Source organism: Vanellus vanellus (assembly GCF_965231255.1).
Source record: "Vanellus vanellus genome assembly, chromosome: 1".
Classification (NCBI taxonomy): domain Eukaryota; kingdom Metazoa; phylum Chordata; class Aves; order Charadriiformes; family Charadriidae; genus Vanellus; species Vanellus vanellus.
In genome coordinates this window covers 2079265-2103580 of record NC_138905.1, presented here as the reverse complement: position 1 = coordinate 2103580, position 24316 = coordinate 2079265, and the positions used below count along the sequence as shown (strand labels likewise).

Genomic DNA, 24316 nt, shown 5'->3' with positions numbered 1-24316 from the left:
TAGAATAGATGTTGCAAGTCCATCCAAGTCCATTTTCCTCTCGGTCCTCTGGTTTCCACCCAGTGGAAGATCTCCTCTGCAGTTTCTGCTGCCAGGAGCAGTGTTTCCTCCCAAACGTGGCTCAAGCCCTGCATGCTCCCTCTCCCCTGGATAGGGCTACTTCACTGAATCCCCCACCCTGCTTCGAATGGTCCCTGAAAACACCTACAGAAAAGGTCACTGAAAACACCTACAGACCCTTGTTTTTAATTCTCCTCCAAGTCATAGTTTGCACCTTGCCTGAAGGTTACTGGCTAGACATGTGTCTTAGCCAAAAGTTTACAAAGCAAATTTCTCCCCTCCTGCTTTGTAGGTTGGCTAAGAGTAGAGCTCTGAAGCAGATATCTGGGTAGGACATATCATGCTCTGCAACTGGGGACCAGCTTTCTTGAGGGCAATGCTGTGCTTACCTTGCAGGGGATGGCAGGAACGGGCATTCCCGGCACTGCTGGCTTGAAGGGGGAAGAAGGAGAGCAGGTGGGTCAGCAATTTCAGAGTGAGATTTGCAGCTAAAGACCCATTGGAGGGTGCAGTGTCTCCAGAGTCTCCTCCAATACCTCTCTCTTATCTAGGTTTTCCTTGGAGGGCGCATCCTGTAGTTACAGATGGAAAGGGGAAGAGAGAAGGGAAGACATTGGGTTTTAAAGTCTGAGCTTTCGCTATTTCTTCTGGTTTTTTCAGGGGATGATGGGACCTCCAGGAGCACCAGGACCAAAGGTAGGTACTGAAATGCTAAACCTGAGTCCCTGTGCTTGGTAGTCAGGTGCCAATGAAAACACGTAGCTCTAACCATCATCATAGGCTGCGGGAATGTTGACCCCTTACTCAAAAGCAGCAAAAGAGAATAATTGTACACATCAGCAGTCACTGGCCTGTGGAAGTCATTGCTGCAGAGTGCTGTGGAGACCTGGAATGGCAGGAAGATGTGATATTTTAATAAAATAATAAATGGCATTTTTTGTGGCCATTAAGACTCTGGAGACTTGTAGTAGTTCATGTTAAATGTGTTTTGGGAGGAAGATGTAAGGAGCAGATTGTCTCATATCTGCATTTTAGACACCTTCCTCTGAACCATCCAGGCCCAGATTCATTCCCACGTTTCCAGTGGAGAAAGACCAGCCCTGTGAGAGCTGATATAGCCCATCCTGAAGTTTGAGTTTTCTTCTGGAAGTGCCCATCTTTTTCTAACTCTTGGGGGAAACCTTGACTTGACCAATTCTCTCAGCTTGCTTAAGAGGCTGAGGTTGGTGGGGAGGAATGATTTTGGCATCCTGGTGCTACCAGAGGAAAAGGACTGGACAAATGTAGCTCCAGTCCAAATCTTGCAATTCTGCTGGGAATACAGAGAAGATGAGGCATGGCAAGGACTGGTCAGGGAAGGACTCAGGGCAGGCAGGAAGGTTTTCTGGCAGACCACTGCCTATCTCCCACCTCTCACTACTCATGGAGATGTGGGGGTTCAACTCCAGGGCTTCTCCATGTGACAAAATACCTGGAAAGCTGCGGGTTGATGAGGAATCAGCTGATCTTGGCATGTACAGGGACAATTGCTGTAGGAGGAAGGAGACTTTCTCCTGAGCCTCTCAATTCAGGTTTGAGTGGATGTTTGCTTCTTCCTGAAGCACCTGGCTTGAGCTCCTGTTGAAGTCTGACACCGGAGAAAGACTAAGGTAGCCTGGATTTTCCCTGGTATGGAGAGTGCCAGGCGTGGGTTTAGGTGGTATGTGAGGCAAATCAGCATGGTCCCGGGTTGTTGTGGCTCTTGGTGGAGAACCACTTAGAATTGGGTTGTACGGCTCTCTGCACGTTGCCTTCTCCAGGTAACTCAGGATATACTCTTTGAGTTACTGCTCATGGCCAAATGGATCTGAGTCGCTGATTTATTTCATGTCCGTTAAGCTCAAAAAATGCCCATGTTGACCCCAAAATAAATTATTTTCATACTTCCAAGAGAGGTGGAAAATGAAGGGAAAAAATAATTTCCAAGGAAATGTTTCATTCAGCCTGAAACAAAGTGGTTTGCTTACCTGTGCAGTGGTGCTTTTTTTTATTTCATAAAATAGAAGAGGATCTTAAATCTGTAAAGTCTTTGCAAGTGCTAACAGTCAGTTTGCTGCTCGTGTCTTGCTTTTCGCAAGATCAAAGACCTCCTTGAATTGCTCAGTCCCGATCCACACAAATATGGGTCCATGGCAGGGTGTTTCATGGACTGCCCATGCCAAGCAATGGGGAGAAAGAGCAAAATTTGGCAGGGTGCTCACTGGTGAGGTAACTGTTGACGTAGCTCATGAGCTCTTTCTGAGTGGACAGCAGAAGGTGCAGGAGGCAATCACAGCTGCTCATTTTCATTTAGGGTGAACCAGGACCACCTGGGGAAGAAGAACTGGTTGGGCCAAGGGTGTGCCTCCAGTTGGATTAAATCAGAACAAAGTTTTAAAAATTAAGATTAAAAATATATGTAAAATAGAACCCACAGTAAATGGGCCCTGGACCAATATCTCACCTTGCTCCTCTTGGTTATGCTCAGCCTCTGAGCCTGGACCTACCCCACAACCCCAGACCTGCACATTATCTATGCTGTAAACTCTCAGCTTTTCCAAGAGACTGTCTCATCTTCAGCTCTCGAGCTCCTTGGGAGGAAACAGTCTGATCAAGCTCAGGGTAGTCCATATATACATATAGTAATGTGTATTATATTATATAGTAGATTATTATGATATAACTATATAGTAACTATTATAATATGCATGCAATTTAATATTAGGCATTCTATATAAAGTGTGTATGGCGATATGTTTCTTTATACAAGATATATATATTGGAGAAGAGGAGGCTGAGGGGAGACCTTATCACCCTCTACAACTACCTGAAAGGAGGTTTTAGAGAGATGGGAGCTGACCTCTTCTCCCTGGCAACAAGTGATAGGACAAGAGGAAATGGGTTCAAGTTATGTCAGGGCAGGTTTAGATTGGATATTAGGAAGCATTTTTTCACTGAAAGGGTTATTAAACATTGGAATAAGCTGCCCAGAGAGGTGGTGGATTCACCATCCCTGGAGGTGTTTAAGAAAAGGGTAGATGAGGTGCTTAGGGACATGGTTTAGGAGTGGTGGTGTTTTTATCAGGGTAGGTTAATGGTTGGACTTGATGATCTTAAAGGTCCCTTCCAACCTCACTGATTCTATGATTCTATGATTCTATATTATATAGTCTATATTATACAGGTAATTAATATGTAATGCACAATATATAAATGCATGGACTACATATGTAACATGTTATATATTATATATGACATACATGTAAAATACTTCATTTTTTCTTTTTTTATTTGCTTTCCACCCTGCTTTCACAGTCTCCAGCAGAGGGAATGTGCTCAGCGTGCTTTTCTGCAGGGTGCGAGCCTCCAGGCTCATCCTGCTCTGCCAGTGGAGCCTTGTCTTAACTAAAGTGTCTTCTGTCTTCCAGGGTAACAAAGGGCAAGGTGGTGTTAAAGGGGAAAAGGTGAGACTGGCCAGCGCTGGAGCGCAGAGTAGGAGGGGAAGAAGCACTAGCTCTGTTTTCAGGTTCAGGACAGAGTAGTTGAGGTATCTGGTTGGAGATCCAGAAGGAGAGAATTTGATGTCCCCCTCCAAAGGCTTCTCCCAGTCTGGCCAGATACAACTGGGCGACGTAGCTACGTAACTGCAAGGTTCAAGAGCTCCCTCCTGCTGAAGGTGCCGTCGTGCATGGGATAGACCTTGCACCGACGGTAAATCCCCAGGACAGTCTGCAGCTAGCAAACACGGACCTTGGATACTCCTTGCCAGTCCATACTGAGTATTCACAGGTTGCTTTTATTGAGCTGTATTTCAGGTTTGCTGGTTTTACAGCTCCCCAGGCTGCACTTGTTCTGCACACGCATTTGATTACAACATCAAAGATCAAAAGAGACGGCAGCATTTTTTCCTAAGAATAGCTACAGTAGTGAAAAATGGAAATAGGCTGTCGGTTTTCCTCGAGCCAGCACACTTTGCAGGAGCAAGGCTCTGCAAGCACAGTGGGTACATGTACTTGCAACTTCCAGGTCTGAGCAGAGTCCTGGGGCTGGCTTAGACAACGCACTGGTCTGGTCTGGTGGGTCTCATGCATCTTGTGGCCATCTCTGTACCTTTGCTTGCTTGCAAAGGACCATCTTTGATAGCTTTACCTGGGATGAGATCTTGCGGCTAGGCACTTGGTCTCCTGGTAGATGGCAACCAGGTGGGCTAGAGACAGGCATGGGGATTTCCATCTCTCACCCAAGAGCCCTTATAGCTGTTCAGAAGAGCTGTCTTGTACTTAGTGAAAAATTGGGCTGAAGAACTTCCTCACTTCCTCCCTCCCTCCCTCTGGCGAGGAGCTTCTCACTACAGCAGGGACCAAAAGTGCTGAATCTGTTTTCAGTCCAGCGGAAATTTTCTTTTGATGTCTTACAGGGACTCCCGGGACCTCCAGGGCCAAAGGGAGACCAAGTAAGTCAAACACTAATGGAACAACATGTTTGACTAGCTCAGACGAAGGTATCCTGACTTTCCCCAGCTTGTTCCATGTGTGCAGCTCTTGCAAGCACAGTTGAATGCATTTATGGGGGGGTTATGTGGAGATGAAGCCAGCAGGGACAATCTTGAACTCCATATCTCCTCTCTGTTTTGCTCTTGTGCATCTGAGATGAGTTTTGAACTGTTTTAGGAATGGATGGGGGAAAACAATAAGCAGAAATTTTTCATTGCCCTAGATTGTTCATTTTATGTCCTCTTGCCTTGCAGGGGAACCCTGGATTTCCCGGCGCTCCAGCTATGGGGGTAACTATGAGTGGATTGCAGCCCTTCTTGTGCTATAGCCATGCATTATCACCAGTAGTGGTGCCAGTAGACCAAGGACCATGAGATGTGTCCCACTGAACTGCAGGAAGAACTAACGGACCTTTTCCCTGACCTTCCAGCCAACTATGTCTTCTACCCTCTTGCTCCACTTGTATTCCCAGCCCTGCACCACAGTTGCCCACTGTCTCCCCAAAGGAGCAGGAAACAAGGATAAAAGCCTCCCCACAATTGAAGCCCTGTGCTCCAGGTTTAATCCACTGCTCAAGCTCCTCATTCACAATGGGGCTGCTCTGGTCCCTGCTGAAGAGACACTGCTCTTCATGTCCCTCCAAATGCTAGGGCAGCTTTAAGGAAGAACCTTGGTGGTGGCCACCTTTGGGTACCCCATGGCATTGCTGCAAGGGCTGTGGGAGCAGTTGGAGGTTGTATTAAGGACTGAGACCCACTACCAGGACAGACTGATGTGTCGTGGAGGATAGTTTAATGAGCAGGGACATTGCTGTCTGTGTGTTAGTGAAGGCTACAGCAGCTGTCTGCCAATAACACCTCGCATGAGTGACTGTTCAGTCCCATCCCTGGAGCCAAAACTACTGAAGTTGGTGGGATTCCTCACACACTTCACTGGATTTGGGATTTGGCTTGTAGCCCTTTTTAGCCATCGGTTCAGGTCATGGTTTTCCTATCCCATAACAAGGCTGAGATTCTCTTGCTTTGGAAAAGGCAACATGAATAGACCCTCCTTTGTAAGGGAGATCCTTTTTCCCAAATAAGAGAGCATTTCTGTGATTTCTTTTTATCCTCAGGTTTTGGGACCTCCAGGCAAGAAAGGTGTCAGGGTAAGTCCATTAATTAGCACTGCTTGAAACTCAGATGAGATCTTTGCCTGAAAAAGTGAAGGCTGTACCATGTTTCATCGTCTGAATCATATCTCCCTTGCGATTGACTGGAGAGGAGAGGTTGGAAAAAAAAACAATAGTCTTGCCCTGCTGATATTTCTTTTGCTTTTATTAACATTTTGTACCTGTCATTCTCTTTCTAACCTTAGTCTGTGGGGAAATTTGGGATTTCCATGTGTTAGTTTTAGAAGGGAGAGGTCACTGAAGTGCAGATCCAGCCCACTCACAGAAGCTACTTTCCAGCCAAGGGAGGTATTGACATAAAATGAAAGCACAGCTGAGGCTGGAAGGGACTTCTGAAGGTCTCTAGTCCCACCTCCGGCTCAAAACAGAGCCAACTTCAAAGCTGAGTCAGGTTGCTCAGGACCTTGTGTGCTGAGCATCTCCACGGATAGAGATTCCCCCATGTCTTTAGGCCCCTGACCCAGCATTTGGCCACCCCACGACTGGAGGAAATTGTGTTTCTCAAATCGAGGAGATCTCTGAGACAGAGCTGTTCTCTGACTATGTTGTCCATGTTGCACATCTGCTTTGTAGCACAGCAGATACAATTCACTTTTGCAATGGCCTCATGGTGGGACATAGCCTGAAATATCTGACTTTTTTTTTTTATTCTTAATAGCTCGCTGCCAACCTGTAAAGAAATACAAGATCTCCCTTATCACCCCTTAGAGACGATCAGTTTTGTCCTTTTCACTGGGCTTGGCTGTTGGAGCCACCTCCCTTCATTGGTCTCATTGTCCAGATTGCTTAACATTGGTGGGCAAAAATGTCTCTCTCCTTTTAGGCTGGCTGCGTTTAGGCAGTGGCCTGGGACGTGAATTTTATCCTGCTTATACCCCTATAAATGGATGCGTGGTGCTTTACAGTATACCGTTTCCATGGCTGGAGAGGGTATAACTACTGTGATGGGGTTTGTACAGCAGAAGCCCAGGTACCGAAGGGAAAGCTTCAGCATAAACCCAAAGATGGATGGATGGGTGGATTTGACAAGGGGGAATGGTTTTCAGAGTATATTAGAAGTGCAAAACGCAGCTCTAGGGAGCCACAAGAACGGGGCTTGGCTTCCTGCGTGATATTATTAGCTTTGGGGATGTCTTTTATTCACAGGGAGATACTGGACCAACGGGGGCCCTGGGACCACAAGGAGACAAAGGAATACAGGGAGACAAAGGAGAGAAGGTAATGCACTTGCTTTTCTCAGTGCATCCTTTATGGGTAAAAAGGTTTATTTTGTTTGTGTCCACAAAGGAAACTCTGAGGCAGATGGAATTCCTGCCCAAGTCACGCTAACAAGGAGCACCCATGTGCTGAACACTAATGGGAGTCTTGTCACATGGGGAAGTCAAAAGCACCTTGAATCACAGAATTGTAGAATGGTTTAGATTGGAAAGGACCTTGAAGATCATCAAGTTCCAAGCCCCCTGCCATAGGCAGGGACATCTCTCACTAGACCAGGTAGCCCAAGGCCACGTCCAGCCTGGCCTTGAACACCTCCAGGGATGGGGCCTCAACAACCTCTCTGGGCAACCTGTGCCAGTGCATCACCACCCTCACAGTGAAAAACTTCTTCCTAATGTCCAATCTGAACCTTCCCTCTTCCAGTTTAAAGCCAGAAGTCAGAGAGAGGTGCAGTTACCAATGCTTAGCTCACGCAGTTGCCCGTGGTTGAGGAAAATGCCTAGGAACTGCTCTGTCCTGCTAGCTCCATCTGTGGAGATTTATGTCCTGAGCTTGGAAGCTGCTCTGGAAAGACACTGTGTCTCCCTCTGCCTCCTGCTTAGCACCAAACACAGCATTGGCAACTAACTCCCAGTAGTTATGTGAGGATGGGAAGCAGCAGGCTGACCCTTGAGGGGACTACAAAGTGGTGGTGGACTGGAGACTGCTAACAGTGAGCATGGCACAGGACATGTTCCCAAGAGTGGCAACTTCATGCCACCACAGCTTGTGGATGGCAGCAGAATAACTGCAGCCAAGATCTGCAAGATCAGCATGGGGAAACCGAGGCACATACTGAGTTCCCCAAAGAGAGCTCTGGTGAAAGTTGGCTTTCCACAACAGCATCTCTCAGAGGTGGCAAGGAGAGTGGTTAGGAGGGGAGAGGGACTGTGTGGAGGCCGTAAGGACAAGATGAGAGGAGGTTACCAGCACAGGACTTAGTCCCAGCTGTCTCTGTCATACATAGAGGTGCAGAGAGGAAAAACTCTCCAAACATTACACTGAGACACACTTTATCATTGCTTTTTTTCAGGGAAGTCCAGGTTTTGGTATTCCTGGTCAACCTGGGCTGAAGGGAGACCCAGGCGACAGGGTGAGTGGGGCAACATACTGGCTTTGGAAAGGGGAGGGCTAAGAAGGCAAATCAGAAGGTTCAAAGACAAAATCTTTGTCACCTCCATGGACATGAATTTGCTGGCCTTCACCCCTGAGGCATGTCATCAGGCAATTAATAGTGGGATGGTGACAAGGAGCGAGGCTGTGACCCTGTGGTTGGTGATCCCATGTGGTCTTCTGTGGTGGGGTAGTTTGCACCTGACTGTGGAAGACAGTGCTAAAGGGGCGATCCTCCAAAATGCGGAGAGAGGATCACTTGTGAGTCTCGAAGAAAGCACTGATGGTCAACGCTCAGCTGGCAATTCAACGGCAAAACCAAGGAAGCCCCATTTCCAATGGCTTTGTGTCCTGAAGGTGAACTTGACTTCTAACTTCCTGACTTTTGTATCTAAGAAGGTGCAAGCTTTTGGTGGCTCCTACATGAGTTCACTGATGTCTAGTAAGGGTTGGGTTAATGCCTTGGTGTTCCCTCCTACTGGGATATTAATAGTTCCTTTCATTTTAAACTAGCAAAAACTTGCAAAACCTAACATCTTTGAGGTCCCCACCCCTCTATCAAAGCTACTCATCAAAGCATTAATGGTTTCAAAGTGGGGAAGACAGACTCATCTAGACAGTGTGTTCTTACAGCAGCCCCACTTAGGACACCATTTGTTTTCCCCTTCTCTGCATTTTACTAGACTGTTTCAGCTGCTAATACCTGCAATCAAAGAGCAGCTTTGCAGCATTGAGTCTGATGTTTATATCCTTTAGATACGACAGAGGACCCTCACCTGCAATTATTCTACCTGTATCGTTCTTGCCATGTGACTAATGGTCTGTATTTCCGCAGGGAAATGTGGGGTTATCTGGCAAACCCGGTCAGAAGGTGAGTCTATGCAGTGATTTGCAAGGTGTACAGCTTTGTCTCGTGACTGATGTCTGTGCCACCCAAAACAACTTGAGTCAGTGGGGTTTTATCTTTGCCACGGTGCTAGTGTCAAAACGTGGGGAGTGTTCAAAAGCCGAAAGGTCGGAACCATTCCTGCTTTGTTGGAGTCTCCATGTGACACTCAGAGCCCTGCATAGAAAAACAATGAAAAGGTGCTCTTGCATCTTTAAAAAAATCTACAAATCCTGGCTTGTAGGATTCCTCCTAGCAAAGGTTCAAAACTGGTCAAGAGAGGTCTGGAAAACATCCCAAATGTAGTGTTTGTTCAGTGAATCTGTCTCGCTGTCTACATTTCTTAAACAGCGTTGCTCCCCAGGCTTGGCTGAAAGAGCATATAGATTTGGGAAATGTTATACCATGACACGTAGCCCAGTGAAGGGAATATTTAGGCTGGATCAGCTTCATTGGCATGGAGAAATTAGATGTCAAAAGAGATAAATGAGATGCATCCCAGAGAGCATGTGTTAACAAGATGTGTTAATGCAGTTGCAAAATTGGAGAAGGCAGCGAGAGGTGGTTTGGGTTGGGAGAAGGCATGATGAGGTGGCTGAGTGATGAGGAAAGTCTCTGTTGTACAAACCTAAAGCAGAGTAGATGCATAAGTACTCATCCATGAGAGTTCAACTGATTTTACATGGGAATAGAAGTTAAAACATGGAGGGGGAACTGACCCTGTGTCCACACCGCTCTCTCAAGACCAGACCCATCTCCTGGGTCTCCGCTAATGGGCCACCTCGTTTGCACTGCAAAGCTTCCTGAAGGTGAGGAACCTCAGAGGAGTCTGTCCTGCAGTGTCTGCCAAGGCTGATCATGGAGTCTGGATGGACTAAATTAGAGATGGATGCTTTCCAGCCTATCCCACTAAGTAAATACTGTAAGCGCAGCCCTTCCTAGCACAGGGTAGATGCTCTGAGCTCAAGCTTGAGCCAAGAGTGTGGAGGCCATTGCATCTCCATGGGGCCTGGCATGCTGTTTGAATCTGCCCCGCAGTGTCTGAAGTGTGAGGACTATGAAACGCAGAAGAGGAATGTAATGACAGTTTTGCTTTCTTTAGGGGGATATAGGTCTGAAGGGAGAGAAAGGTGAACCAGGATTACCTGGGAAACCAGGCGAGACCGGACTAAGAGGTAAAGATGTAAGTAGAAGCTAACAATCCAGTCAGATGGTCGTGCTGAACCCCTCAGTACACCACTCTGTACCAAGTTAACAACCCCAGGTTATGCCTTTGCAAGAGAAAGTAGGAACAAGTGACAAGATGGGACCAGTCAGAAACATGCATGTTATACTGGTTGGGGAAAAGACAGGTCTCAGCACAACAATGGTCAACAAAAGAGAGTAGACAAACTACCTTTAATTAGGCACGATGGTTTGCTCATCAAGGGATCTAACTTCTCATTTCCTCTGTCTGCTGTTTCATTGCAAGTGAGGAGGTAGATCCTTCACAGGTTGTCATTAGGTCGCGCTTTCGGCTATGTTTCAGGGCAGAAACTCTTTACCCTTGGTCCAGGGTATGCGGCCCCATGGTGTTTGTGTTACAATGCCTGGACAAAGCATTTCTTGTTATTCAACATCATGCTTTCTTGTCCTTGAGTCACATCTGTCTGACGTGCAGGAAACTAGTACAGTGTGCAGCCACAACAGCCCTGAAGGGTTTACTTTTGGTTTTAGGGCATAATAGTTCCCTTTCATGATCAAACGAGGTGGCCCTTCACAAAAGCATCATAACTGGCTTCTGGAAAGCCTCTCCTAACCAGTCAGTGAAGATCTTTCTTCAGTTCAAAGGGATGAGTTGATTCCTGAACATTGAGTGGAATAGGATCACCAAGGGAAGGCTTAAAAAAAAGCAGCAGCCATGCTTCTGATCCTGAGGCGCTGCTGCCCAACAGCCCTCAATTCAGAGCCACCGGTGATTTCATAGGATCATAGAACAGTTAAAGTTCTAAGGATCCTTAAATATCATCTAGTTCCATCCCCCCTGCCATGGGCAGGGACACCTCCCACCAGCCCAGGTTGCTCCAAGCCCCGTCCAACCTGGCCTTGAACACCTCCAGGGATGGGGCAGCCACAGCTTCTCTGGGCAACCTGAGCCAGGGGCTCACCACCCTCACAGTCAAGAATTTCTTCCTAAGATCTAAATCTCCCCTCTTTCGGTTTAAAACCATTCTGTCTCATCCTCTGGCTCCCCTCCCTGATCAAGAGTCCCTCCCCAGCTTTCCTGGAGCCCCTTTAGGGACTGGAAAGGGCTCTAAGGTCTCCCTGGAGCCTTCTCTTCTCCAGGCTGAACAACCCCAACTCTCTCAGCCTTATTTCAAAATAAGACCTCTTAGCCTGAGTAGGAAATCAGGGTAGAAGAACTTGGTCACAGGTGGAAATGTAACCAAGCACTTTTGCATTGTGTTGTAGGGAGAACCAGGGGAGAAAGGCACCTGTGGGACCAAGGTAATCAATGGGGCCCCCACATCTTCTCGAGTTACACAGGTACCAAACACAGCAGGCTCACTCACAGCTGGAGGTCTGGGTACAGCAGTGTAGGAGAAGGTCTGCACTGAGTTAGAATGAAGGTCTATCCATCCTGGCATCTCACCTCCAAGAGTGGCCAACTTCCCTGGAAGTCTTGGGAACAATGCAAAAGCGGGATGTCCTGTGTGAGAGGTGGTGTCTTATGGGTTTGATAGCTCTTGGTCGATTTTCCTGCCATGAATTTAGTCACCCCACATAAACCTTTAACACCCTCAAACCCCCTAGGCAAGGCGTTGCACAAGTTAGTCCAGCAGCAGCTGGATAAACACCCCCTTTGATTTGGTTTGAAGCTGACCCCTGCTCATTTTATTTACTGTTGTCTTTGATGAGACTAGAAATAATCCTCTTCATCTTGCCCTTGGCTCTTCTTTCTCTTATTTTAGCTTTGGTTTCACTTTCCAAAGCTAAAGACTGAAAAAGAAAGGCCAGAAAAGAACTAAACTGTGGGGGTTTGGGGGTATCGTTCTTTATGCTCTGCAGCAGATGCAGAAAAGAGATTGCCACAAATAATAGTGGGGTGTGGTGGAAATAACCTCATTTTCTTCCTAAATATGAATACTCTACTGTCACCCTACTCCTTCTGCCCCATTTATTTCATTTACAGAATCACAGAATAGTCAGGGTTGGAAGGGACCTCTGGAGATCATCTAGTCAAACCCCCCTGACAGAGCAGGGTCACCTACAACAGGTTGCACAGGACAGCGTCCAGGCGGGTTTTGAATGTCTCCAGAGTGTGAGACTCCACAACCTCTCTGGGCATCCTGTTCCAGTGCTCCACTACCCTCAAAGTGAAGAAGTTCCTCCTCATGTTAAGATGGAACTTCCTATGTTCAAGCTTGTGCCCATTACCCCTCGTCCTATCAATGGGCACCACTGAAAAAAGACTCCTCCCACCCCTCTGGCATTTATGGGACTGTTCTAAAACACCGCCCACAATTTAAGACATCTCAGATGACCATAGGACTGCCTTTGTATTGCCTTTCCAAGCATTGCACAATGCCAAAGAGGAGACCTTACCTGCTTTAGAGACGCTAGAATGGTAGGTGGGCTTGGTTCCTTTCTTTTAAACTGGGTCCTCCAGATGTTAAGTGCGGTAGAGTTAGTATCCTTAATGAAGGTTCAACCTGACGGAAGCAAACTTTTAAAAGCTCCTACTCTTCTCTTTTAGGGAGAAACTGGTGTCCCTGGAGAGCCAGGAGAGAGAGGAATCAGGGTAATAACTGCTGTTATTATAATTTTCTGCCCAGGTGAGTGGTGGGGCATTAGGAGAGGCTGCTCTGCTGCTGCCCAGACACCCCTGGTCTGTGCAGGAGGAGAAGACTTCCTTCCTCATCCCAATGAGAGTCCCCACTTAGAAATGTCCATGTGCAAATATTTATTTCCTAGGTGAAAAATCATAGGGGGACGTAGCATTTTTTTTTTTCTTGTTTGCTTTACTTTTTGAGCTTCTGGACATGCTCTATTTCTGATTGCTTCTCCAAATCCTTTCTTGCAGGGGCCGCCTGGACTCCCAGGACGGCCTGGAGAGCAGGGGATAAAAGGCGACACAGGACAACCTGGAAAGGATGTAAGGCAATCCCTAAAGGAGCAGTGGAGAGAGGGAGAACTTGGGATAGCTCAATGCCAATCAAAGCAACAACCATCTTTTTTTTCTGCCTTACAGCCTGCGAGGCATAGAAAGCTCCCTCCTCCTCTCCTGGGGAGGGGGGGTCTCCTCTTCAAAGGGAGGATTAGGGCTGTTTCTCCCTTCTTGTTTGATTAGCTGGAGCACAAAATTAGTAGGACTGTGGGCTGAGGGGTTCTGAGTGTGCAAAACTTCCCCAGCCCCACACTGCTGGAAACAAAAAGCTTAATACTGTCTCAGTCTGGTGAGGAAGGAAGGAAAATGGTGGAGATCAGTGTGATCTCCCTCTAATAGCTTTGGAAAACACTGGCTAACATCAGCTACGTTGTCAGAGGTCTCAAAGACATGGTGTTGCCACAAACTTTGTGAAACTGAGCAGCTGACTGTGGGAAAATCTCTAACGAGCGTACCCACTGAGGAAGAGGCTAATAATCTCACCCCTTATTAAATATCAGAGAACTCCTCCGCAGGAGAGATGTTGAAATCCAGATTTCATTAGCTCAGCTGCTCAAGGATGGGCTTGTTAGTCCGTCGGATGCTGAGCTGGCAAGAAGAGGGGAGACAGCTGAGACCCCCTCCCATACCACAGCTCGTTCTCATCCTGACTCTCTCTCCACCTCCTAGGGAACCACTGGAGAGAAGGGAGACAAGGGCGAATCTGTAGGTTTGCACATTCCCATTTATAACCTTGCATGAGAGAAAGTCTCCTTGGGGGCTAAAATGTTGAATTGCACCACTGACTATTTTTTTTGGGGGGGTGGGGGGGGTTATGGTGGTGGTGCATCTTCATAGGGTGAGCCTGGGCTGCCTGGGACTCCTGGAAGCATTGTGAGTAATGCCTAATTCTGTTGTCTTGCACATTTGTTCGGGGAAGGGATATATTGAGATTTATCATGAATCCTGGGTACCACGGGGGACACGTTGCCGGAACTTGCTGGTTTCAACAGTGCGTGTTGTAGAGTGGATTTCCCTCCTAGCCTTAGCAAAGGTGCAAAGCAGTGTATCTAGCTCCTCTACAGATATATGCATGAATCCCTCACAATTGACTTGTCACTGATGGTGCAAGAAGACTGTGACACAGAAGGGACTAACACCTAGCTATGAACCCATCCAATACCTTTAATCGCTCATTGTTGTGTAATTGAGGCATCTGGGCTCCTTCTATAGTGAAGGCAGAAATGGATGCCTCCTAGGAAAGGTGCTTAGGCACATGAGATGACTCGTGCTCAGGACTCTTCTGTGCCTTTGCCTAGACTTTTTCTTTAGATAAGATGCTTAACACCAAGTTGTATCAGATTAACAGAGAGAAACCCAACTCAGGTTCATCAAAAATAAGGCTGGAAGAGATTTTGAAAGGTCATTTAGGTGATCAGGAAGGTGTTTTAGTACAAGAATGTGCAATGAGACATTTTTTCACCCCATTGGCTTCAGTGGAGGTAAAGCCACCCCAGTGCAAAACCAAATGACTACCTCAGGACCAGGAGCCACAGCCTCTTGGGAGAGCTGTTGTCTTCCATTCCCAGGGATGAGGCATTGGCAAGATCTGAATAAGAGGCTGCTTCAAAGTGGGCAAAATGCTACTGACCACCTTCAGCAGTATCATTCCTCGATAAGACAGTGGTTTCTGCTGACTCTGGAACTTGGGACAAGCCAGTACCAAGGAGTCATTGCCTTCTGGTGATGCTTCTCTCCATATATCGCAGCTCTCTGCTTCCAACCCTACCAACATGCTGTTTGAAACCACCCCATTTTGCGGTCCCAGCCCCATTTTCAGTTGTTGTTATCTACTGGGGCTCCTGTTCACTTGCGTTCACTTGCCTCCTGTATAGTCTGCATTACTTGGACTCCGGTGTGTTTGGGAGTGGGACATGGGGATACCAATTCAAAATTCCTTTCAATGTTCCTTTCAAAACTGGGAAGAGCCTTGTTGCTCCAGGGTATGGCAAGATCCCTCTCTGCTAATGCATAACCATCTTGCTCCATCACCCAGCCAGGCAGTCTTAGTGTTCAAAAGACTTATTCTCACTAATGCAGTTACCCTACTGGCTACTAAACCATCACACTAAATGCCCATGTCAGAGGGGGACCCAAGCAATGTCTTGAGCACCAGGGGAGTGGTGTCTCCGTGAGACAAGTTCCCTCTGAGAGGGCCTTCATTAGAAATGCAGATGTTGACACCAGCATCACAGCCACCCCGAATCTCTTACCTGTGAGAGCAAAGACACTGCACCAGCTCCCTCTTGGCTTGAGTCCAAACATAGCGGGTTCAGGTTGCTGGCTGATTTGGGAGGAAGCAGCGGGCTCTGTGCCCGTGGATAAGGGCTAAGGGGGATAAAAGGCACATGGAGGTGAGAGCTTGTATCAAAGACATCATCCTTCACTTTGTGAGCAAGGTTTCTTCCTTTTGCAGATGTCTTCCCTGGAGAGCACCATCGCCCTGAAAGGCGACAAGGTAAGACGTCCTCCTTGCTGGAGATGTGTGTTGAAGAAGAATGTGTGATTATTTTGCACATGTTGTGTATTGTGTAGCTTCATTACTTTTATAAGTCAAAGTCTGCAAATGTAGCCCAAAACTCAGAAGTTCCTCAATCAAATTGTTGCTTTTCCCACCTCCAACAACAAAGGTGCTCTAAATGCAATGCATCATTGTTGATCATGCCAAGGCAAGGTGAGTTTCAGTTGTCCTTCCAAGTCTTCATGTTTCTGCAGAGCAAACCAGAGTGAATGGTTCATCCCAGAAATCAGAGGGATCCCTTCAGAGGCTGAAGTTCACTGAGAGCCTGACTGCTTTGCTGAAAGAGAATAAGATTACCTGGATGCTGGAATAACTCCAGTAGTTTATCCAGACCAACAAGCCTATGGCTATTACAGAAGCTCCTTGTTATAGCAATAGCTCCAATTGTGGGTAGGTTTGGAAGAACTTTTATTTAGTCCCAGCACTCAGATGGATCGCGGTAGCATGGATCCAGCACAGGTGAAAATTCTGGTGATAGGAAAGAGCAGAGACTGATTCACTCCATCCTTTTTTTGGCCCTGTGAAAATAATCACTGACAATATTACTGGGGCCCTCATGACTTCGTGCTAATCTGCTTAAGTCCTATCTGAGGGATGCCCAAGTAGTTTAGCAAAGCAAATGGCAAAGATATTACAGAATCATAGATTGGTTTGGGACCTTGAAGATCATCAAGTTCCAACCCCTCTGCCATGGGCAGGGACACCTCCCACCAGCCCAGGTTGCTCAAAGCCCCATCCAGCCTGGCCTTGAACACCTTCAGGGATGGAGATTCCACAACTCCTCTGGGCAACCTGGGCCAGTGTCTCACCACCCTCAAAGTGAAATAGTATCTTCCTAATATCTAATGTAAATCTCCCTTCTTCCAGTTTGAATCTATTACCCCTTGTCCTATCACTACACACCCTTGTAAAAAGTCCCTCCCCAGCTCTCCTGTAGGCCCCCCTTAGGGACTGGAAGGCCACAATAAGGTCTCCCCGGAGCCTTCTCTTCTCAAGGCTGAACAACCCCAACTCTCTCAGCCTTTCTTCATAGGAGAGGTGCTCCAGGCCTCGGATCATCTTCATGGCCTCCTCTGGACCTGTTCCCACAGGTCCATGTCTTTCCTATGTTGGGAACTCCAGAGTTGGACGCAGTACTCCAGGTGGGGTCTCACCAAAGTAGAGGGGCAGAATCACCTCCTTTGACATGCTGGCCAACACTTCTGATGCAGCCCAGGATGGAGTTGGCCTTCTGGGCCGCAATCACACATTGCCAGCTCATGTTGAGCTTCTTATCAATCAGCACCCCCAGGTTCTTTGCATGCAGCTTTGGCTGCACACAAACCACAGTGCCACATGCAGCACCAGATCCAACCCAGTGCAGGAACAGAGGTGGAGTCATGGAGTAAATTGAGTCATCAAAGAGCCCAATAAGATGAAAAATGTATTTAATTGCCTTCTCCCCCTCCTTCAGTTTAAAAAATGTTTGTGAGTTGGCCATTTGTTTTCTGCACTTTGCAACTGGACACAGGGAAGAACGTGAGGCAGATGTGGAGAAGGCAGACTAGCAGCAGCATCGATTTCTACTACATTTCGCTGTGCTGGGAGAAAAGGCTCATTCAGAGAGGTACAGAGTGTATATCTAGGTGGGTCCTTTGCAGGCAGACCTGGGCTCACCCTGCCAGTTTTCTGATTTGCCTGCAGGTCTGTTGCCTCCCCAGGCCCCACTTAAAGCATCCAGTCCCAGGATTTACTAAAGAAATGCTGTTGCTTCATCAGTCAAGCTGTGATGGCAGGGAAATAGAGGCAAAATTTGGTTTTCAAGGAGAGGTAATACCATTATTAGCTCAGGTGGGGTAGCAGGGGAGAAAGGAAAAGCAAAAAAGCTCTCAGGAACATGAGCCCATCTTTAGGTCCAAACCAGAAGCAGCATGTTTCAAGTGAAGAACGGAGTTGCTCCGCATTTAACTTAATTATGTGAATCACTGAGATTGTGATGAGAAAACTAGGTTGGTCCATCTGGAAAAGAAGTTGATAGTCTGGGGCCAGCATGGGCCAGCACACGAGAAATGCCACAATGCATAATGAAATCCACTGGGAATTTTAGAGGGGACAAAGAACTAACGTGTTCCTGCTGGCTTACAGGGGGATCGCGGGAAGGATGGCTTGAAAGGTGAACGGGGTCCTCCAGGCCCAAAGGTATGTCGTGAACACATGGAGGCATCTTTGTGTTGGTGCCATTATGCCAGAGGCCAACATGGGCTGGCCAGAGGGGAAGAGCACCCATCTCAGATCTCTTCTGACCCCCAAAAAGTTTGGGCTTTCAAAGCTGAGTTTCTGAGATAGGCTCATAGACTTGTGGCCACAATGATGTTGTAGTCCTGCAACTCAATTAAGCAGGTACACAACATTTAGGCGGGAAGATGTTGTTCAGGAGTCAGATGGGATAAATTTCTAAAATGATCAGGGATGTTTCCTTCCTTTCCTCCTCCCTGCAAGTTGAAGAGCATATCAGAAAGGGATGGAAGGAGAAATGGCTTCTGATATCACGCACATCTAGAGATCTTTAGAGGTGGGACCAACTCCTTCACTTAATGGCGAGGAAAATGCTGCAGAAAGCAACATCAGCGGGTACAGGTAGATCTCCTGATTGGCATGAGATCCAGGTCTGTGAAAAGGACTTCTCTGGGTGACATGCACAGGCTGTGCCTCAGAGGTACCCAGTTCAGCCAATGCACCAGCTGCATTGCAGCTCCTTCACCCTGGCACACCTTGGCATGGAGAGGCAGCGCTGTTGGGGCCTTCCTGGCGCCCTTCATTCCACCGGAATCTGTCAATACAGAAACCAGATTTCAGTGAAATGAAGCCCGTCAGAGAGGCAGGTCAGCCCCACCTCAGTAGATGTTCCTCACCCCAGTGCTGGACTTCCCAAGCTGTTCCAGCTCATCTGTAGTTTCATCTGTGGCCGGGACCCAAGATCACCTACCTGGAGAGCGTCGCCATGCCAGGCAAGGAGTGATGGACAGCCCATCTGTGCAACTTGCTGTTAGGAGTCCAACCCATTGGAGATATTTGACCCAGACTGCATGTGGCAGTAGGGAGGGCCACCAGCTCCATGGCCACCTCCAGAAGGGACCACCCACCATGGGGGCACCTTAGCCATCCTCCTCCTTGCTGCTACCTCTGCACAGCTGCTACAGCATTGCTGGCATCAAGAGGCCTCAAAAACCTTTTCTTTTTCACACGTTGTCCATGGCCAAGAAATGGAGAAGGGGGTGGTGCAAAGCTCTGGTTCAAACCTCACTTTGATAATGCTTGTGTCTGGATCTGGTCCAGGCCTGCCCTATGAAATGCAGCCATGTGTCCAATGGAGGAGCGAAGGACCCCATTGAGCAGGGTGGGATTCAGACCCCCTCTCTAAGCTGACAGGGATTTTTCTGGGGGTCACAATGTGGGCTGGTAGCAGAGTAAGGGCCAGAGATGTGACTCTCACCCCTCCTCAGAGCTCCTCTTCTTGCTGCTCATCGGGGTAATGACTTAATTAATGATTTTTTTCTTGTTCATCTGAAGGGAGAACCAGGTCCACCAGGCAAAGGAGTGGAAATGAAGGTAAATAAAATAAAAATTATAGAGCATATTAATGTTGGAAGCACCTCCCTTTCTATCTGGGGTTGGGATGGCAGAGGGGACCCAGTGTGTGCCCCCAGGTTTAGCCATCAACCACCTGCAGGACCAGCTTCTTGTGCTGGAGGAGAGAGGAGGAGAAGTTCTGACCCTTCTTTCCTCTTGCAGGATCTGGAGAGGCTTTTTGAAGCAAATGGTATCAAGGTAGGTAACGCTTTGACCATCCTTCTTACAAGGGGATTGTAATTAAGCTTTTCCATGTAGATGCCCCATCCCTGGAGGTGTTCAAGGCCAGGTTGGACAGGACTTTGAGCAACCTGGTCTAGTGGGAGGTGTCCCTGCCCATGGCAGGGGGGTTGGAACTAGGTGATCTTTAAGGTCCCTTCCAACTCTAACCATTCTATGATTCTGTAATCTAAACCCTCTGGCCTTCTGGAGTTGATGTGTGCTCCCCCAGGTCCGGCACTGACACTCACAAGAAGGCAAGATTACTACATTTCCTTTTACAGCTTACCATATATCTTTAAATGCTTCTTGGACAGCTGTTCTGCTGCTATGTTATGGGGCGGATGGTGGGTTTGAGGCCCAAGTGACATTGAGACTTGGCAAATACCCATTCAGAGGTTGGTGCTACCACCTGGGTTGGCTTGTACTTCAGCACTGGGTCTGCACAGCCAACAAGAGGAGACCCATCCAACCCTCTGGGTGCTCTGGCTGTTCCGTGTGTCCTGTTTAGCACAAAGTCCAGTTCAGGTTGTTCCTTAGCTCATAACACAAATAGTAATGAATAATCCCTGTGCAATACAGCAGTGCTAGACTGGTGGCCACCCTCTCCACTCTCAAGTTTGCCATCAAGCTCATGAAACGTGATGCAGTATCTACCAGGCAGGTACTTAGAGTTGTGCTTGTTACCTTCAGCTCCTTTCTGTAAGCTCTGGAGATGTGGCCAGGGGAGGTGAGGCACTGACTGAACTGATTAAATGTAGAGGTTTTATGTAGGATGGGAAAAGCCACCACATAAGCTCCATCGATCAGCTCCTAGATGTCCAAATCATAGACACCTGTATTTAAATCAGCCGTTGGCTGTTGGGACACATCGCTTCACCGGGTGTCCAGTGAACCCCAGTGGAAATGCATTGGTCGTTTTTTGGGGTGGCTGCACTTGCACTGTGGTTTGTCGGGAACAGGAGGGTGGCACTGGGCTACTGCCTTAATGGTCTCCGCTGGTTGCAGCTGGCACTGCTGAAGGACCTCTCCGATGCGCTCCTGAGGGATGGGCTGGATGGGCTGGTGCAGCAGCTGGGTGGCTCCAGGACAAGCAAGACTTCCAGGAGAAAGCAGGCAGCTCTGCACGCCACCGAGCATGGCGTGAGTGTTGTCATCTGTCATCCTCAAGGGGCAAACAGACCTGGAAGGAAATGAGAGAGGGACAAAAATGAATCATTGAAGGCTTCAGGGTCACCTCTCTCATCAAGCAGGTTACGGTGACTTGCAGCCGCTGTAAGAAACAGTTAAGGTGGAAGAGGCTGATGGCTCGCACCAGGATCTTGGCTAAACTGATGGGATTGCAAAGCACTCTTTATTCACCGGAAATAAAGGAATCAGTCAACCCTTGTTGAAGGAGGTAGCTAGAAGCCATCCTCCAAAGCCATCGGCCTCTGTGAGCCCTTTGGGGGCTGGGGTTTGTTGGAGTGGTGGGTGTGCGAGGGGAGCAAAGCAGCTGAAAGCATGAGAAGCAATCACAAGGGGAGCCTGAAAAGCAAGTGGGATCCAGGGAGGTAGGATTAGCTTAGAAGGAAGGCTTGGAGGTGGCCAGCAGGGAACTGCTGACTACTCACTCCATCCTGGTTCGGAAAGGCCACCAGGTTGGACAGAGCACGCTGGAGGGATGGGGCAGTGGGCAGAAATAACCCGTCAGGATCCAGCACATCGCATGTGTGGATCCTGGGAGCTCAGGTTTGTCATCACCACAGCAACCCACTTTTTTTGATGTTACAGAATTCACTGGTGTTTGATACTTCTCCTGATGCCCTGGCCAGCACCGAAGTGACAGAAGAAGCACAGAGCCAGGAGGTGGAGGCTCAGTTTAGGGTGCCGGTGTCTGGAGGACTCCTTAAGGTGCAAATCAACAGCGGAGCAGATGAAGTGTAGTTATGCAGATCTGTGCTCCTCTCCACCTGGTCTGCTGCAGCAATAATATTAAGAGATTGCACATCAAATGTGTACTGGCTGCCTGTGAGCTCCCGGTCTATGCTCCAGTGATGCCTCCTGCTGATCCTCATCCTCCCTTCCTTTCCACCCAACCACAACTCCTTCTTGCCCTCTGAACAAAAAAAAACAGCACAGATTGGGCTGATTTCAAGCTATCCCCATTCTGGTTCTCTGTTAAACTTGCCCTGCGACTTCTCCTCGCTTGGAGGCTGTAATCTAGATGCATCTCTCCTGCCCTGGCAGGGATGGATCCAATCCTGCTGTCAGGTTGGATTGAGATTGCCCAAGAGAGGAGTCCACGTGACTCCACAGCCCTCGTTTGCTTGAGCAACCAGGCTAATTGCTAGAGATAATTTAGTCACCCGCATCCTCTGCAATTGCAAGTAACAGATAGTTTGCAGTTATGGGAATTAGGAATTTATTAGCAATGTTAAGGCTTAATCTCCATACTGGACCCAAGTTCTAATGTGGTACAGCACATCTCCAGGAATAACATCAGAGAGCTGTATCCAGGTCACCTCTCATAGCTGCTGGAGGAGTCATGGATCATAATTTGCCCGTACTAGACAGTCCTCATAAGAGATAGCCCAGGAAATCGTCCCTGCTGCTGCGGCGGGGCTTTTCTAGTCCTCTTTTTAGCAGTCGAGAAGCAACTCACTCTCCATAAACCCTTGTTGGCCACCGGTAGGAGATGTCTCTAACTGGAGCGCAAAATCTGTGGGGATGTTTGGAGCCAGCTCCTGATGATTTTATCTTCCTCTGTGATTGGTTCAGTGATGACCCAGTGGCTCAGGCACTTAGACAGGGTAAGACAGGCTTATCCCCTCTCAGCTCCAGGTTCCTGCTGTCGTCTCAGGTGAGACGTGTTGCTTTTCCACATCATTGCAACCTGAATGATAGCATTTTAGGGGCCTGAAAGAGGATGAAGTGCTCACTGGTAGATGCATTTGCACCAAAAGGTGCAAACTGGATGTTGTGCCAGCAACCCTGGGGCCAGCAATGGTGGGATTTGGGGTACAGAGACACCAAATCTGTCTCTGTTGGACTGTGGGAGCCCAACCCAATCCAGAAGAAAGTGTTGGAAACCTCTCTGCTCATCTGGGCCAGCCTGTCTAGGCTGGATTTCAACCAGAGAGTTGGGAGTGAAAGTGTCAAAGCAGCCCCTCCAACCCACCAGGGCTCCTTGCAGTCTTCCCCAGCCCATCCTTGTTGGCACTTCCCAAGAAATGAGCAAAAGAGGTCCTTGGTTCTCCAGCCTTGTCGTGCTGTCTCTGAGCATGCTATCGAATAAATGGCAGAGTTGATAAAGCAGTGTATTGTGGATGATGTCTTGACTTAAAAAAGCTGTAACTTTCTTTGATCTCTACAGGGTCCGTCTGTTGGTGGTTCTGAACCTGAGTACCAGCCCCGAGGAAACCCTCCTGAGTCCTTGGAGAAAACATCTGAGGAAGGAAGGAAGGAGAGAGACTCAAGAGGGACAACCACTTCTCTCAGCAGCGTATGTAAATGCCTGTTCAGTGACTTTTAATTACTTTTCCATTTGTGCTGATTTAATAGATGCAAAGTGGTTACGTTTCTCAAAGCTTGATTGGACAAATCCTTGAATTCTGTGAGTTTTGCCCCTATTTTACTGAAGTGAAAAAACAAGTTAGAGAAAGGGTAAGGATGTCTGTGTGAATTGGTGTCAGAGTCCAGAAAAGGGTCTTGCTTTCCATCTTCCACTCTGGTAAATAGCAAGACTGTGTTGTCGCTCATCTACCACCCTCTGCAGAGCTTGGCTGCGCTCCCACCAAACCCAGAAGATGGTCTGCAAGGAAACCAGTCCATGGAGCCTCTTGAGTCCTTGGAGGAGAGGGTGGAAGGACCACCACAGGAGGACACCAGCCACGTACGTCTTCCCCAGCAGTGCTGGGCAGTAGACCAGCGTGGAGATAAGTGGTAGACTGGAAGGGACTGGGATGCACATCTCAGCCAGTGCTCTGAGACCTGGGGTATCTTCCCCTGCAGCCCCAGAGGACACCACTGCTCAGACGTGGGATCTGGGCAGCAGGCTGGTGGCCAACCTTGTCCTCTGCATACAGGTGGGGGAAGTGGGAACCCCCCAGAGCCCTTGGCAAATGTTTTGTTGGTTAATTACCCACTTTGTTGGGGAAAAAAAAGGACAAACTTCCTAATCTGGATCCATCTGACCTCAGCATCTGTCCTGTTCTTTGGGGCTTGGTTGATTGAATAGGCAATGAGTCTCAATACTTTTTTTAGTCAGACTTGTAATACTCCAGGGACAATGCAGACCCCAGACAGTGAGTTTAAGATATTGCCCCAACAAGATATTTCCTTTTCCTTCTTACTTTTCACAGATGTCTGAGAATAGTCCACAGACCCTCAGGTTTCCCTGCATGGTGTTTGTCTTTTAGACCCTGGTATGCATCCTCCTGAGCCCAGCTCTGGAGTGCAGCGTCTAACTCCCTAAAAGAGGAGGATTTGGGGGTCTGAGCAGGAATTTGGAGACTTTCTTCTTTTTAAGGACTCAACGACAAGAGCAAATTGTAATTTAATGAGCTTTTGTAGATCAGCTGAGCCAAGGCGTCTGTCCCAGAGGAAACATGATGCAGGGTGACCCACCTAACTTCTTCCTTCAAGGTCTGCCTCTTACAAAGTTGAAGTGGTTTGTTACTGCACTTCAGCTGAAGGACAGTAGCAAAGTAGAGGTTTCTTCTATAGCCAGGAGTTAGAATTGCTTTAAAAGCACATGTGTACGTACCCTCTAAGACACATTATATCATTTTCAGCAAAGTTG

At 47.9% G+C, this 24316-nt stretch overlaps 1 protein-coding gene across 1 annotated transcript in view; it reads left to right on the top strand.

Moving 5' to 3' along the window:
• LOC309678427 (uncharacterized protein) overlaps positions 1–24316 on the top strand; it is a gene marked incomplete at its 5' end in the record, with an annotated part of 110739 nt that overhangs the window by 39715 nt on the left and 46708 nt on the right. The window contains 21 exons of the mRNA XM_082491452.1: positions 457–516; positions 721–756; positions 4496–4531; positions 5686–5718; positions 6889–6960; positions 8033–8092; positions 8948–8983; positions 10101–10181; positions 11450–11485; positions 12735–12779; positions 13062–13133; positions 13815–13850; positions 13983–14018; positions 15601–15642; positions 17830–17883; positions 19255–19293; positions 19477–19512; positions 20542–20676; positions 21307–21426; positions 22889–23017; positions 23291–23407. Coding sequence (XP_082347578.1) covers positions 457–516; positions 721–756; positions 4496–4531; positions 5686–5718; positions 6889–6960; positions 8033–8092; positions 8948–8983; positions 10101–10181; positions 11450–11485; positions 12735–12779; positions 13062–13133; positions 13815–13850; positions 13983–14018; positions 15601–15642; positions 17830–17883; positions 19255–19293; positions 19477–19512; positions 20542–20676; positions 21307–21426; positions 22889–23017; positions 23291–23407 — 1311 coding nt within the window. The remainder of the gene's footprint in view (positions 1–456; positions 517–720; positions 757–4495; positions 4532–5685; positions 5719–6888; positions 6961–8032; positions 8093–8947; positions 8984–10100; positions 10182–11449; positions 11486–12734; positions 12780–13061; positions 13134–13814; positions 13851–13982; positions 14019–15600; positions 15643–17829; positions 17884–19254; positions 19294–19476; positions 19513–20541; positions 20677–21306; positions 21427–22888; positions 23018–23290; positions 23408–24316) is intronic.